Source organism: Eriocheir sinensis, chromosome 32, assembly GCF_024679095.1.
Source record: "Eriocheir sinensis breed Jianghai 21 chromosome 32, ASM2467909v1, whole genome shotgun sequence".
Classification (NCBI taxonomy): domain Eukaryota; kingdom Metazoa; phylum Arthropoda; class Malacostraca; order Decapoda; family Varunidae; genus Eriocheir; species Eriocheir sinensis.
The window spans coordinates 3080217-3093899 of NC_066540.1; the positions used below are offsets into that span (position 1 = coordinate 3080217).

Genomic DNA, 13683 nt, shown 5'->3' on the forward strand with positions numbered 1-13683 from the left:
AAGGAAAAAAATATTAAACATCCACACACCAGAAAAATCAACAGCTGAAAAATAAAAATTAGATACGGCTCCACACGCCTTGACACGTGAGCATAAAAGTAATTTCACCTAAAATATTGGTACAAGTGGTGTAATTACTGAAACCGTATTAATGAAGTGTCAGCTAAAAATGTGGGTACCAGGCAATGGTCAAGATTGCTGATCCGCAACTCCCCCACACAGGTAACATCGGCCGGCTGGCTCACGTCCTTGGCCGTCGTCCTTCGGTGACTGGCAGGGGTGGCAGGGGCCGCTTGTCGCCTGACAATGAGGAGGGATGGGCGGCGGGCAGCCGATACGCCCACCAGAATGACCCTCCAAAGGCCGAGTTGTCTGGCGGAGTAAAGTGCCCACCTACGACAGGCTGGGTCATAGGTAGACGATGGGGTGTCTCGAACGGTAAAAGGTAACGAGACCCCCACTGGAGAATATGGGCTGTGTTTAGGTGCGGGGCGGGCGGGGCGCGCGCTCGGGTGTGGTTGAGTGTTGACTTGAGACTCTTAAAGGGGCAGGAAGGTCGTTCCCTTTGGTCAGCGTTATGCTTGCTGTCACCGTCACAGTTATGTTATATTAGAGAGAGTGATAACACTTCGGAGTAGTTCGATACCACGCTACCCACCATTTATGTTAATTTTTTTTTGTGTTAGTTTTTAAGGTGGTTGGTGTTACGTGTTAGTTTAAAGGCGCGAACTGTTATCTCACTCGTCACAGGGCCGGTCTTACCGTAGCCTGATTTACTATTGCTTGTAGCAGGTGAGATAACACAATAGCCTTATAATTAAAGTACTGATAGATTATATTTAGCCGAGCGGAGCCGTAAAGTTCACTTTGTTCACTTAGTTCACTTCTTCTCTCTCTCTTTGGTATATTAAAAGTGTGATTAGTTTTAAATATATTTACAGTTTTATACAATAGTTACAAAGTGTATGTGAACGAGTCGCACGGAGATAACCACACCCTAAGCCGGAGCTTGTGTTTCGTGCCCGCGCCAGTGGTCTTCTCCGCTGGTAGCTCGGGCGAATTGTATATTATGTGCGTTGCTCCTTTGCCGGAACTTACAAGTTTCCGGTGCTGAGTCTTGCTGATTCCACCGTCAGCTCAGCACAGTTCCCACGGCCGAAAGCACTACGCGTTGTTAAACAGCTTGTGTTTCGACACATACAGTCATACATTCGTATATACATGGTAATATATATATATATATATATATATATATATATATATATATATATATATATATATATATATATATATATATATATATATTTATATATTTATATATATATATATATATATTACACATTGTAGAAAGTGATATAGTACAAATTATTGATAATATTAAAGTAAACTAAACGCCCGGCCCAGATAAAATATCCCCGCGTATTCTTATAGATGCAAACCAGATAAAATATCCACGCGTATTCTTAAAGAGGCAAAACATCAGATCAGCAAGCCCCTCTTGAGCAAATTCTCAAAGTTACTGAGCACAGAAAATGTACCACTAGAATGGAAACTCGCTAACGTAACTCCTATCTTTAAAAAGGCGACAAGTCCCAACCATGTAATTATCGACCCATCATTCTAACGTCAATCGTGTGCTAAATTTTTGGAGACGATCATTCGTGGAAAAATTATAAAGGTGTTTGAAGATAACTGACTAATAAAGGATTCGCAACAAGGTTTTCGAAACAAACGTTACTGTTTGACTAACCTCCTCGATTTCTTCAACTACATCTTTAATGTATTCGATGAAAGTCAATCAGTAGACATCGTATATTTGGACTTTCATAAAGCATTTGACAAAGTCCCTCACAACCGCCTCCTTAGTAAATTCCAAGCTCACGGTATAACTGGTAATATTCATAAGTAGCTCAAAGACTGGCTTACCGACCGTAAACAGAGAGTTGTTATGAATGGTGTATCATCTGACTGGCGAGATGTCAAAAGCGGTGTTCCACAGGGGTCGGTGTTGGGACCTGTTCTGTTTTTAGTGTACGTAAATGACATTGAGGAGGGGCTATCGTGTAAAATATCGAAATTTGCCGACGACACAAAAATAGCCAGCAGAGTCACTACTATAATGAATAAAGAACACTTCCAAGCTGATCTCGAACGTTTTTTTTTGTTTTTTGTTTTTACGTTCGATCTATGGTGTCGGTAGGCTTTCTTGGTGTGGCCTGATGGTCGGTCTTAGTCTGTTATGGCGCAGGCAAGTGTTTTTAGTGGCCACATCTTCCTTGGCTCATGCTGGCCCCCGGAGCTAATCTTTGATCCTCTATATATAGAGAGAATTTAGAGGCCGCGTTGATATGTGGTCTTCAGGACAGCATGTGGGTAACCAGGTCACTCGACAGTGACTGAAAAATCCCAGCTTGTGGCGGCGGGTGGAACGCGAACCCGGGTCCTCCTGCATGCCGCGCCAGCACGCCGTCCACTCAGCCACCAACTCCACCGTGGGTTTTATTCACATCTCTAGTAATTATTATTTAATCATTCCTATCGCTTATAACTATAAATAATAAATATATACAAAAGTCTTTACGGACCTGTATAAAGTATATAATAATTTCGTGTGTGTAGGGGCGGGGAGGGGGGCTCAACCCACACATCTCATGCGAACAGTCAAAGGCTCTCCCCTCATACTAATATTACTGATTTTTACATCTTAAATTACGACGCAACTTGACCTCCTTTTATGTTTTCCGTCAATCATTCCGTACTAACTTCTCTGAACTGTCTAAATAATTGCATTTCTGCACCACTCCCATGGCCGCGCTGATCATTTTCTACACTAGTCCATCACTATATATATATATATATATATATATATATATATGTATATATATATATATATATATATATATATATATATATATATATATATATATATATATATATATATATATATATATATATATATATATATATATATATATGTATATATATATTTGTTGTTCAAATTCCTAATTCAAGAGCCAACCAGTATTCAATGTTTTATGACTTTCGCTGCTAAACTAAGTTCAGCCTTCCTTCGGTTGTAATTCCTCCCTTTAACGACTTGAACGCTTTCAAGAGGCTGGTATCAAGACACTTCTCCAAACTAATCTGACTCTCCTTTAATAAAATATCTCGTGTCCTCTTCCTGCGGGAACAGTGCATGACGATCTTTTGCAACTCTTTCTGTTTGGCCTTTGAGCCGCCTCCTTTGTTGTAAGAAATATAAATAAGTGTAGCATTCTGTACACTGCCTGTATGATAGGTGATTTGCAGAAGAAAGAACTATCTCTCAATAAATATTTTGACGGCCTACCTGCAGGCATAAATAGAAAAGTCAAAAGAAACACGCATTGCCTCGCGTGTCGTCAGAAATGGAAGGAAAATGTAAATGGTTGAGATATTTATACAACCTCAAAAATTGTCACAGTAATTGCCTTCATGGTTCTTGGATTTTCCTCTCTTTCCCTTCCTTGAAATACGTCACTTTGCCTTGGGATAATAAAAAGGCGACATAATAATTTTGCTCGGACCATTATTTTTGGCTTCCTACGTCAGGAGGAGGAGAAGGAGGAGGAGGAGGAAGACGAAGAGGAGCAATGTCTGATCACGAGTGACTGGTCACGGGCGTTTACTGTGATATATGACAATAATGAAAAGAAGAGATAAATAAATATTTGTGCACATGAAAAATAAGAGAGAGAGAGAGAGAGAGAGAGAGAGAGAGTTCCTTTTCTATCATTATCCCCACTACCTTCATCCCCCCCACCACCTACATATATCCGAGTTTCCATCATCTTTCCTCTATCACCACTGCCTCCTCTTTCTCCACTACCATCATCATAACTACCATCACTGCTACTTCCGCCACCTCCACCGCTGGCGTCACCCACAGTGCCACCACCTTCACCGACCGCTACCACCAATATCGATCACCGCCACCACCACCACCATAGTCGCTTCAGAACTTCCTTCCCCATCAAACGTCAATTTCCCTTCGGCAGGTAGGGAGTATGCGTTGAGTGTTTTGCTAAGATTAAAAATGACCGCCGCCAACCGTCTAAAGGATGTAGATCGTGGGAGTCTCAAGTAGCTCGTGTGGTTTCCCCCAAAGTGTCCGTTCTCATTCCCTCTCCTGCTCGCAATCTCCCTTCGTTGATTTAATGTTAAATGGAATCCCGGGAGATGACGAGAAGCGTTCGGCGAGATATTTTACTTTTTTCTCCGACTCCAGACTGAGATGGGTCTGGATGGATTTGGGCGGATCCGTAAAGTATTGAGGGAAATGCTTTATGGGTTTCTTTTTCTGTGTCCTTTTCGTCGTATATTTCATTATATTTTGCATGTTTTGACAGTAAGCGAAACTTTATATTATTACATAATCTCTCTCTCTCTCTCTCTCTCTCTCTCTCTCTCTCTCTCTCTCTCTCTCTCTCTCTCTCTCTCTCTCTCTCTCTCTCTCTCTCAGTATTCCGTCCACCCCCCCTCTCTCCCTCATTCCTCCACACCGGTAATTAACACACCCTTCCCCGCAGTGCCTGACGAGGCTGACGGGACACTCGTGAAGGAGATCCTGGATAAGGAAATTCATCCCCCTGAACACCATGCGCGGTGCGGTGAGTACTCGTCACCTGCTGCCCATTCATTACATGTAGTAGCTGTTTGTTACCTGTGTGTACATTATAATGGGGAAATATCAAGCGCTATTATTTCACAGCCATGTTTGTCCGTAATGAAAGGGACATACACCAACAGGGGAACACCAACAAGGGAGCAGATGGGAACACCAACAGAACAGATGGGAACAAGAACGAGGGAACATATGAGGTCACAAACAAGGGAACACCAACAGGGTAACAGATGGGAACACCAGCAGGGAAACAGATGGGGACATTAACAGGGGAACACCAACAGCAGAACACCAACAGGGAAAAGATGAGAGCACCAACAGAAGAACAGATAGGAACACCATTATTATCATCCTCATTATTATCACTGTTACCTGCAGGACTCCCTTTTTGGCTACCTAATGCAGAATAGTAACTTATGTAATGTTAATGCTCTCTCTCTCTCTCTCTCTCTCTCTCTCTCTCTCTCTCTCTCTCTCTCTCTCTCTCTCTCTCTCTCTCTCTCTCTCTCTCTCTCTCTCTCTCTCTTTTTTTCGAGATACTCTCACAATCGCCTCATAATTAGCAGGTCTATTTCTCTTCCTCTCTTGTCCTCTTATGCAATACCCTCACCCTCTCTCTCACTCCCCATCCCACAACCCATCCGTCATGATCGTTCTCTTCTCTCTCCCTTCCTTTCCCTCCAACTCTCATCATGTTTCTTCTACCCCTGCCACCTCCAGCACTCTGCCAATTTAATTACACCCATCTTCCCGTTCCCTTACTGTCACTCACACCAAGTTCTCCGCTAACCACTCCCTTCCTTCCCCTCCCACACCCAGCTGACACCAATTTTTCCTTTGGCCTAATAGCCACGATCGGCTGATGGAAAAAAAAAAAAAAATCCTCTCGCCATCCCCTCTTTCCTCTCACTCCCATTTTTCCTTTCACCACCCCTACCTTCCTCTCTCTCATAATCACCCCCCTCTCACCGTCCCTCCTTCCCCCCTCACAGCAGCCCCCCCCTCACCACCCTCTACTCCCTCCCCCCGCCAGACCTGATGGCATTCCCGCGCACCTGCTACTGTCGCTTCGGGACTCAGCTGGTGTGTCGCGGCGCCCACCTCACAGCCGTGCCGGACGACCTGGACCGCGGCACGACTAGCCTGTAAGTGTGTGCGTGTGTGTATGTGTGTGTGTGTGTGTGTGTGTGTGTGTGTGTGTGTGTAGGGAGGGAAGAGAAGGTGGAGGGAACATGTAACCTTCCAGCCGTTTCCTCTCCAGTCTCTTCGCCTGTCCTCTCACGTTTCCTTCGCCGGCAGACTCCTGGGGAACAACAGCATCGTCCTCACCGCCGACGCCTTGCAGCCCTACCGTCGCCTTACCCAGATGTAAGTAGCACAGCCATTTGGTGTTCAATAAAGGAGGAAACCCGAGGGGAAATTACAGTGAAGAAAATGCCAGAAAACACTGCTCCAACAGAAACAGGATATAAATAAAGGATCAGTTTAGTCAAGAGAAGTGGAGCGATGCCAGCCAGCCTTTTGAAAGCATGCAAATCAGAGGAAGGAGGAAATACAAAGGAATGCTTGACCAGAATTTACCAGTGAAAAGTAAAAAAAAAAATGGGGGGGGGGGTATTTGGAGAAGCCTTGCATCAAGCGTGTGACAACATAAACTTATGATTGAACTTAACTAGAAAGTCGTGTGCATCGATGCCTCGGGAAGATGAGAGGCAAAAAGTAAAAAAAAAAAAAAAAAAAAAAAATCAGTAGTTAGCATGAAAAAAGGGCAAGGAAAGCATCTCTCTCTCTCTCTCTCTCTCTCTCTCTCTCTCTCTCTCTCTCTCTCTCTCTCTCTCTCTCTCTCTCTCTCTCTCTCTCTCTCTCTTTGCTCTCCCACCTTAGGATTTGTGCTTCAATTATTCAGTACATATTTACTTCCCTCCCTCCCTTCCCTTTCTCCTCTTTCCGTCTCACCTTTCAGTTTTTCGATCTTCGGTCCCTCCCTCCTTTCATCCTTTCTTTCTTGTTTTCCATTCCACTCTTCCACTTTAGTCAGTTTCATTCCACGCGCTCAATATCTTCGTTTCTTCCCTTCCTTCCCCTTACATTTATTCATTCACTCTCCCACACACTCATTTACATTGAGAGGAAGCCGTCCAAGCGAATCAAGAACGAGTTCCGGGAGGCAGCATGAGCCAATGCAAGATGGCGCCACTATAAACACTCGCCTGCGCCAGAACGGGCTGGGCCGACCATCAGGCCCCACCTGGAAGAAGTCTTGGGCCGACCATCAGGCCCCACCGGGAAGATGCCTACCGGTGCAATAGGCAGCAACGTAAAAAAAAAAAAAAAAATAAATAAATAAATAAATAAATAAATAAATAAATATATATATATATTTATAAATAAATATATATATATATATATATATATATATATATATATATATATATATATATATAATTTTATATGTATAGTAATTTGCACTACACCATTTTTTCTTCTTCCTCCACGTTCACCTTTTATTCCTCTCTTCTGTTCTCTGTACCCCTTCCCTTCCTCTTGTCACTGTTTTTCCCTCATCGTCTGCGTCCCCTTTCTCTTCCTTCTCTTTTATTTTCCTTTAATTCCCAACGATTTTCGCCTTTTATCTTCTCTCCTAGTCGTCCCATAATCCTTTATATCCATTCTCCTTCCTATATTCTTCCCTCCCTTCCTTCAGCTTTTTCATTCTATTTTCTGAAACCCACTCCTTCCCAACTTCCTAATTTTCTATTTTCTCTTATCACTTTTAACACATATACCCTTCTTTTCTTCATTCATTCTCTTTTCTCTTCCCTCTTCCCTCTTCCCTGCCTCTCACCTCATACTGCCCCTTTTCTACTCTCCTCCATCTCCCATCTTTTTTTCTTTACCTTTACATTCCCTGTCAGTCTCCACCATTGCTCCCTGTTTCCATCCACTCCTTATTTCCCTCCCTTTCCGTTCTCCCATTCACACCTCACATCACTCATTCTTCTCACATCACCTGTTTCCTCACCTGTTTCCTTATCCGACCATCACCTTCACGCTTCCTATATCATATGCTTTACTCACACCTGCCTCACCGCCCCCTACCCCAGTCTCACATTTTCTTTTTAAAGCAGAGGAGACAGTGCAAGGGCGAAAAAAACCCCGCTACTTACTGCTCCTGAATAGAGTAGAGTGGCCAAAAAGAGAAATCAATTTCGGGAGGAGAGGTGTCCTGATACCCTCCTCTTGAAAGAGTTCAAGTCGTAGGCAGGAGGAAATAAAGATGAGGGAAGATCGTTCCAGAGTTTACCAGCGTGAGGGATGAAAGAGTGAAGATGCTGGTTAACTCTTGCATAAGGGGTTTGGACATTATAGGGATGAGGTTGATCAGAAAGTTGTGTAAGGCGAGGCCGCAGGAGGGGGGGAGGTATGCAGTTAGCAAGTTCAGAAGAGCAGTCAGCGTGAAAATATCGATAGAAGATAGAAAGAGAGGCAACATCGCGACGGAATTTAAGAGGTAGAAGACTATCAGTAAGAGGAGGAGAGCTGATGCGACGAAAAGCCTTAGACTCCACTCTCTCCAGAAGAGCTGTGTGAGTGGAGCACCCCCACACGTGAGATGCGTACTCCATACGAGGGCGGACAAGGCCCCTGTATATGGATAGCAACTGTGCGGGGGAGAAGAACTGGCGGAGACGATACAGAACGCCCAACCTCGAGGAAGCTGATTTAGTGAGAGAGGAGATGTGAAGTTTCCAGTTAAGATTTTTGAGTTAGGATAGGCCGAGGATAGTTAGTGTTGAAGAGGGTGACAGCTGAGTGTTGTCGAAGAATAGCTGATAGGAGTTTGGAAGATTGTGTCGAGTTGATAGGTGGATAAATTGAGTTTTTGAGGCAATGAAGGACACACGGTTCCTTCTACCCCAATTGGAAATGATAGCAAGGTCTGAGTTTAAGCGTTCTGCAGCCTCCTGTCTGGAGTCATGTACTACTTGTTGTGATGGTCTTCTATTGAAAGAAGTTGAATAATGCAGAGTGGAGTCGTCGGCGTATGAGTGGACTGGACAGTTTGCTATGGAAAGAAGATCACTGATGAATAACAGGAAGAGAGTGGGTGATAGGACAGAGCCCCGTGGAACACCACTGTTGGTAGGTTTAGGGGAAGAACAGTGACCATCTACCACCGCAGACATTGAACGGCCGGAAAGGAAACTGGAGATAAAGGAACAGAGAGGGACATAGAATCCGAAAGAGGAAAGTTTAGAAGGGAAAGAGTTGTGCCAGACTCTATCGAAGGCTTTCGATATGTCTAGCGCAACAGAGAAAGTTTCACCGAAACGGGTAAGAGAGGATGACCAAGAGTCAGTTAAGAGAGCAAAAAGATCGCCAGTAGAACGCCCCTTACGGAACCCATACTGGCGATCAGATAGAAGGTTAGAAGTGGAAAAAGTGCTTTTGAATCTTCCGGTTAAGGATTGATTCAAAAGCTTTAGATAGACAGGAAAGAAAGATATAGGACGGTAGTTTGAGGGATTGGAATGGTCACCCTTCTTATGCATAGGCTGTGCGAGGGCGTACTTCCAGCAAGAAAGAAAGATAGATGTTGATAGGCAGAGACGAAAGAGTTTGACCAGGCAGGGTGTCAGCACGGGAGCACAGTTTTTAAGGACAATAGGAGGCATGTCTCATTTGTTTCACATTTACCTTATTCACCTGCCTCACTCACCTGCCTCGGACACACCTGCCTCGCACACACACACACACACACTTGCTACCTACCTGTCTCACTCCTGTCTCACCCATCCCCCGTAGCTTCCTGGACCACAACGAGATCGCCGTTCTGCCGCCAGGTGTCTTCCGGGGGCTGCCACTGGACAAAGTGTGAGTACAGGTGGCCCGTCACGAGGAGGAGGAGGAGGAGGAGAAGGTGGATTGAGGGGGTGGAGGAGGAGGGAACATTGACAAATGGACGAGTAGGCAGCATAAAGCCTGTTGGCTCATTGCTAGGCTGACTGCTTTTAGTGATTTAATCAATTCGCCAGCAACTAGAGTGACCTGCAGGGAAAATTAAAGCACTTATGTACGTACTCATGAATACGTTAAGTTCACTTTTGTCGCACCAAAATGACGAACAATGCGATCCTTAAAGGAGTTGATCGTTTCCGCACTAAATACTTCTGCAGGAAGATTGTTTCAGTTGCGGACGACCTTGTTCGAGAAAAAAAAAATCCTACTAATATATGTACTGCATTGCTTCGCTTGAATTGTTTTAACGTTGTTTCTGCTCACGGGTTAGAATGTAGCGGGCAGTGTTTGTAGTGATCGATGTTGCTGAACTTATTACTTGCTCAGGTACTTGAAGACTTGTATCAAGTCCCCCTGCAGTCGTTTCTGATCTGACGTAAAGGGCTTGAGTCGCTCGAATCGTTCTTCATGAGTGTGATTCCGCAATGATGGTATCATTTTCGTAGAGCGTCGCTCTACTCTCTCGAACACTTCATGTCCTTGTAATTAAGGGGCCAGAACTCCACGACGTATTCCAGGAGGGGCTTTACCAGCGAGTTATACAAAGATAACATTACTCCCGGCGTCATATACACAATGTTCAGTAGTTATGAACCCGAGCATAGTATTGGCTTTCTTGCAGGCGGATTTGCGGAGTTTTGTGTGTTTCAAACCACTGGTGGTAGTGACCCCGAGGTCTGTATCCTCTTGCAATTCCTCTTAATTATGTCTGCGTTAAGGAACATTTGTCATTTTTCTGAACACTGAGTGATCTGGTCTTGGAAGAGGAGAAGGAGGAGGAGGAGGAGCTTCCCCACCCGTGTAATATGTATGATTACTATTTCTGTACCAGAACTGCATAACTTCACATTTGTCTGCGTTAAAGGACTTTTGTATTTTTTCTGAACACTGAGTGATGTGGTCTAGGAGAAGGAGGAAGAGAAGAAGGAGGAGGAGGAGGAGGAGGAGGAGGATAAGGAGGAGGAGGATAAAAAGAAGAAGCGGAAGCAGAAGAAGAAGAAGACGAAGAAGAAGAAGAAGAAAGATGAGGAGGAGGAGAAGGAGGAGGAGAAGGAGGAGAGGGAGGAGGAGGAGGAGGAGGAGGAGGAGGAGGAGGAGGAGGGCTGGTTAACAAAAATGGGACGTACGAAAGAGTAAAATATATAAAAAAGAAGGACATTTACACACACACACACACACACACACACACACACACACACACACATGTACACACACACATGCACACACAATCTTACAAACACCTATCCCCTATTCTTGGACATCACTCAGCTGTCACCGCCGTCTTCAACACTAAACATCCTCGGTCTATCCTTAGCTCAAAATCTTAACTGGAAACTTCACATCTCCTCTCTCACTAAATCAGCTTCCTCGAGGTTGGGCGTTCTGTATCGTCTCCTCCAGTTCTTCTTCCCCGCACAGTTGCTATCCATATACAGGGGCCTTGTTCGCCCTCGTTTGGAGTATGCATCTCACGTGTGGGGGGCTCCACTCACACAGCTCTCTTGGACTGAATGGAGTCTAAGGCTCTTCGTCTCATCAGCTCTCCTCCTCTTACTGATAGTCTTCCTCCTCTTAAATTCCGCCGCCATGTTGCTTCTCTTTCTATCTTCTATCGATATTTTCACGCTGACTGCTTTTCTGAACTTGCTAACTGCATGCCTCACCCCCTCCCGCGGCCCCGCTGCACTCGACTTTCTACTCATGCTCATCCTTATACTGTCCAAACCCCTTATGTAAGAGTTAACCAGCATCTTCACTCTTTCATCCCTCACGCTGGTAAACTCTGGAACAATCTTCCTTAATCTGTATTTCCTCCTGCATACGACTTGAACTCTTTCAAGAGGAAGATATCTGGACACCTCTCCTCCCGAAATTGACCTCTCTTTCGGCCACCTCTTTGGATTATTTTTAGGAGAAGCGAGTAGCGGTCTTTTTTTTTATTATTGTTTCATTTTGTTGTGCCCTTGAGCTGTCTCCGTTGTTGTAAAACACACACACACACACACACACACACACACACACACACACACACACACACACACACACACACACACACACACCAGACTACCTCCCACTCTCCCTCTCACCTCCTTCACCGTCTCCCTTCAGGTTTCTCTCCTACAACCTCCTTCAGGACGGCGCCGCCGCCCTCGACGGCCTCCACTCCCTCAGCAGTCCCCGGTATCTTCACCTCAGCTATAATAGGATCGCGGACATTGACTTCATCCTCGATCTCGTCCCCGGCGTCAGGTCCCTGTAAGTACTGACAGTAGTAGTAGTAGTAGTAGTAGTAGTAGTAGTAGTAGTTGTAGTAGCCAATGAATTGCTTTGTGAAAGGATATGAGAGAATATACCGCTCACAACGCAACTCTAATAGATGGAGGCCCGTAATAAAAAAATAAAAAAACGTTGTAGTAGTAGTGGTAGAAGTTGTTGTAGTGGTAGTGGTAGTACTAATAGTTGTAATTGTGGAAGTAGTAATAGTAGTAGTAGTAGTTGTGGAAGTAGTAGCGGTAGTAGTAGTAGTAGTAGTAGTAGTAGTAGTAGTAGTAGTCGTAGTAGTAGTAGTAATAGGTGTAGTAGCAGTCCAATATGGACTATGAAGCCACAGTGGTGGAGAGTGACATTAGGGTGGGTCGGGAGTGACTTGAGTAGGGAAGGAAAGGGGGATCTAGACGTAATAGATGATAGGTGATTTAGTGCTAGGTAGTATTAGTGATATGGTTGGATGCCACAGTCATTACCGAACAGAGTTGGGGCTAATGATCTCCAAGCTATGGAGCCCTCCATGATTATGTGTCGGGAAAATAAACATGGGTGGAGGTATTATTTATGTAGTAGTAGTAGTAGTAGTAGTAGTAGTAGTAGTAGTAGTAGTAGTAGTAGTAGTAGAAGTAGTAGTAGTAGTCTTAGTAGTTGTAGTAGTAGTAGTATACTTAGTAGCAATAGTAGTAGTAGTAATATTATTATTATTATTATTATTATTATTATTATTATTATTATTATTATTAGTAGTAGTAGTAGTAGTAGTAGTAGTAGTAGTAGTTGTTGTAGTGGCAGTAGTAGTAGTAGTAGTAGTAATAGTAGTACTAATAGTAGTAGTAGTAGTAGTAGTAGTAGTAGTAGACTTAGTTGCAGTAGTAGTAGTACTAGTGCCTCGCGCGAGCTCCGCTTCTGGAAGAGGTAGACACTCGAGGAGACAGAGGAGTGGGTGCGAGACGCTTACAGTCATGTGATAACGTTTTCTCCCAATAACGTATTTGAGGCCCCGAGATGTAACGCCACCAAAACCTTGATAGAGGAGAAAACCTACCTCATTAGAGCGTATATATAACAACTCCACGTAAATCGCCCCCTACGCTTTAAAGATTCTGGCCATACTACCGCACCTCATATGCCAACGGACTCACAAAAAGTCGAAACAATCTGAGGACGTGAAGGCGGTACAAAGAAGAATGGAGTTGTGGAGGAAAGGGGACGTCCGGAAGCTGCTTGACGAGGCTAAAACACTGCAGGAGAGACTTGGCAGACGTAACAGTCGCAAGAAGGACAGTAACGACAGGGCTAGAAACTTTGCTGACAAGATGAGACAAGGCAAAGTGGCCATGGCAACTAGATCACTGTCAATAGAAGATGAGACAGCGGGAGTCCTTCCCATGACGGAAGAGACACGCCAGATCCTTAAGGACAAGCATCCAGATGCTAGACCTGCACACCCAGAAATGAAGTTCCTTGGGGACTACACCCCACCGCATCGAGTTGTCTTCGACCATATCAGCGGTGACGTGATCTGGAGGCACGCCCTTCACACGCAGGGAGCGGCTGGACCATCAGGCTTGGATGCCAAGGGGTGGAAACACCTCCTCAGTAAGAACATCTTTGGTAATCCAGCTGTGGATCTTCGCAACGCAATAGCCGCCCTAGCAAGAAAATTGGCATCAGAGAATTGCCAACACCTCGAGCCTTTGATGGCCTGCCGGCTCATCCCGCTGGATAAAAAA

At 44.6% G+C, this 13683-nt stretch overlaps 1 protein-coding gene across 1 annotated transcript in view; it reads left to right on the plus strand.

The window, feature by feature from the left end:
* The window catches only part of LOC127006410 (relaxin receptor 2-like), a 147676-nt gene that overhangs the window by 60234 nt on the left and 73759 nt on the right, over positions 1 to 13683 (plus strand). Inside the window, exons 3-7 of the mRNA XM_050876364.1 lie at positions 4569 to 4649; positions 5697 to 5808; positions 5963 to 6031; positions 9470 to 9538; positions 11792 to 11938. Coding sequence (XP_050732321.1) covers positions 4569 to 4649; positions 5697 to 5808; positions 5963 to 6031; positions 9470 to 9538; positions 11792 to 11938 — 478 coding nt within the window. The remainder of the gene's footprint in view (positions 1 to 4568; positions 4650 to 5696; positions 5809 to 5962; positions 6032 to 9469; positions 9539 to 11791; positions 11939 to 13683) is intronic.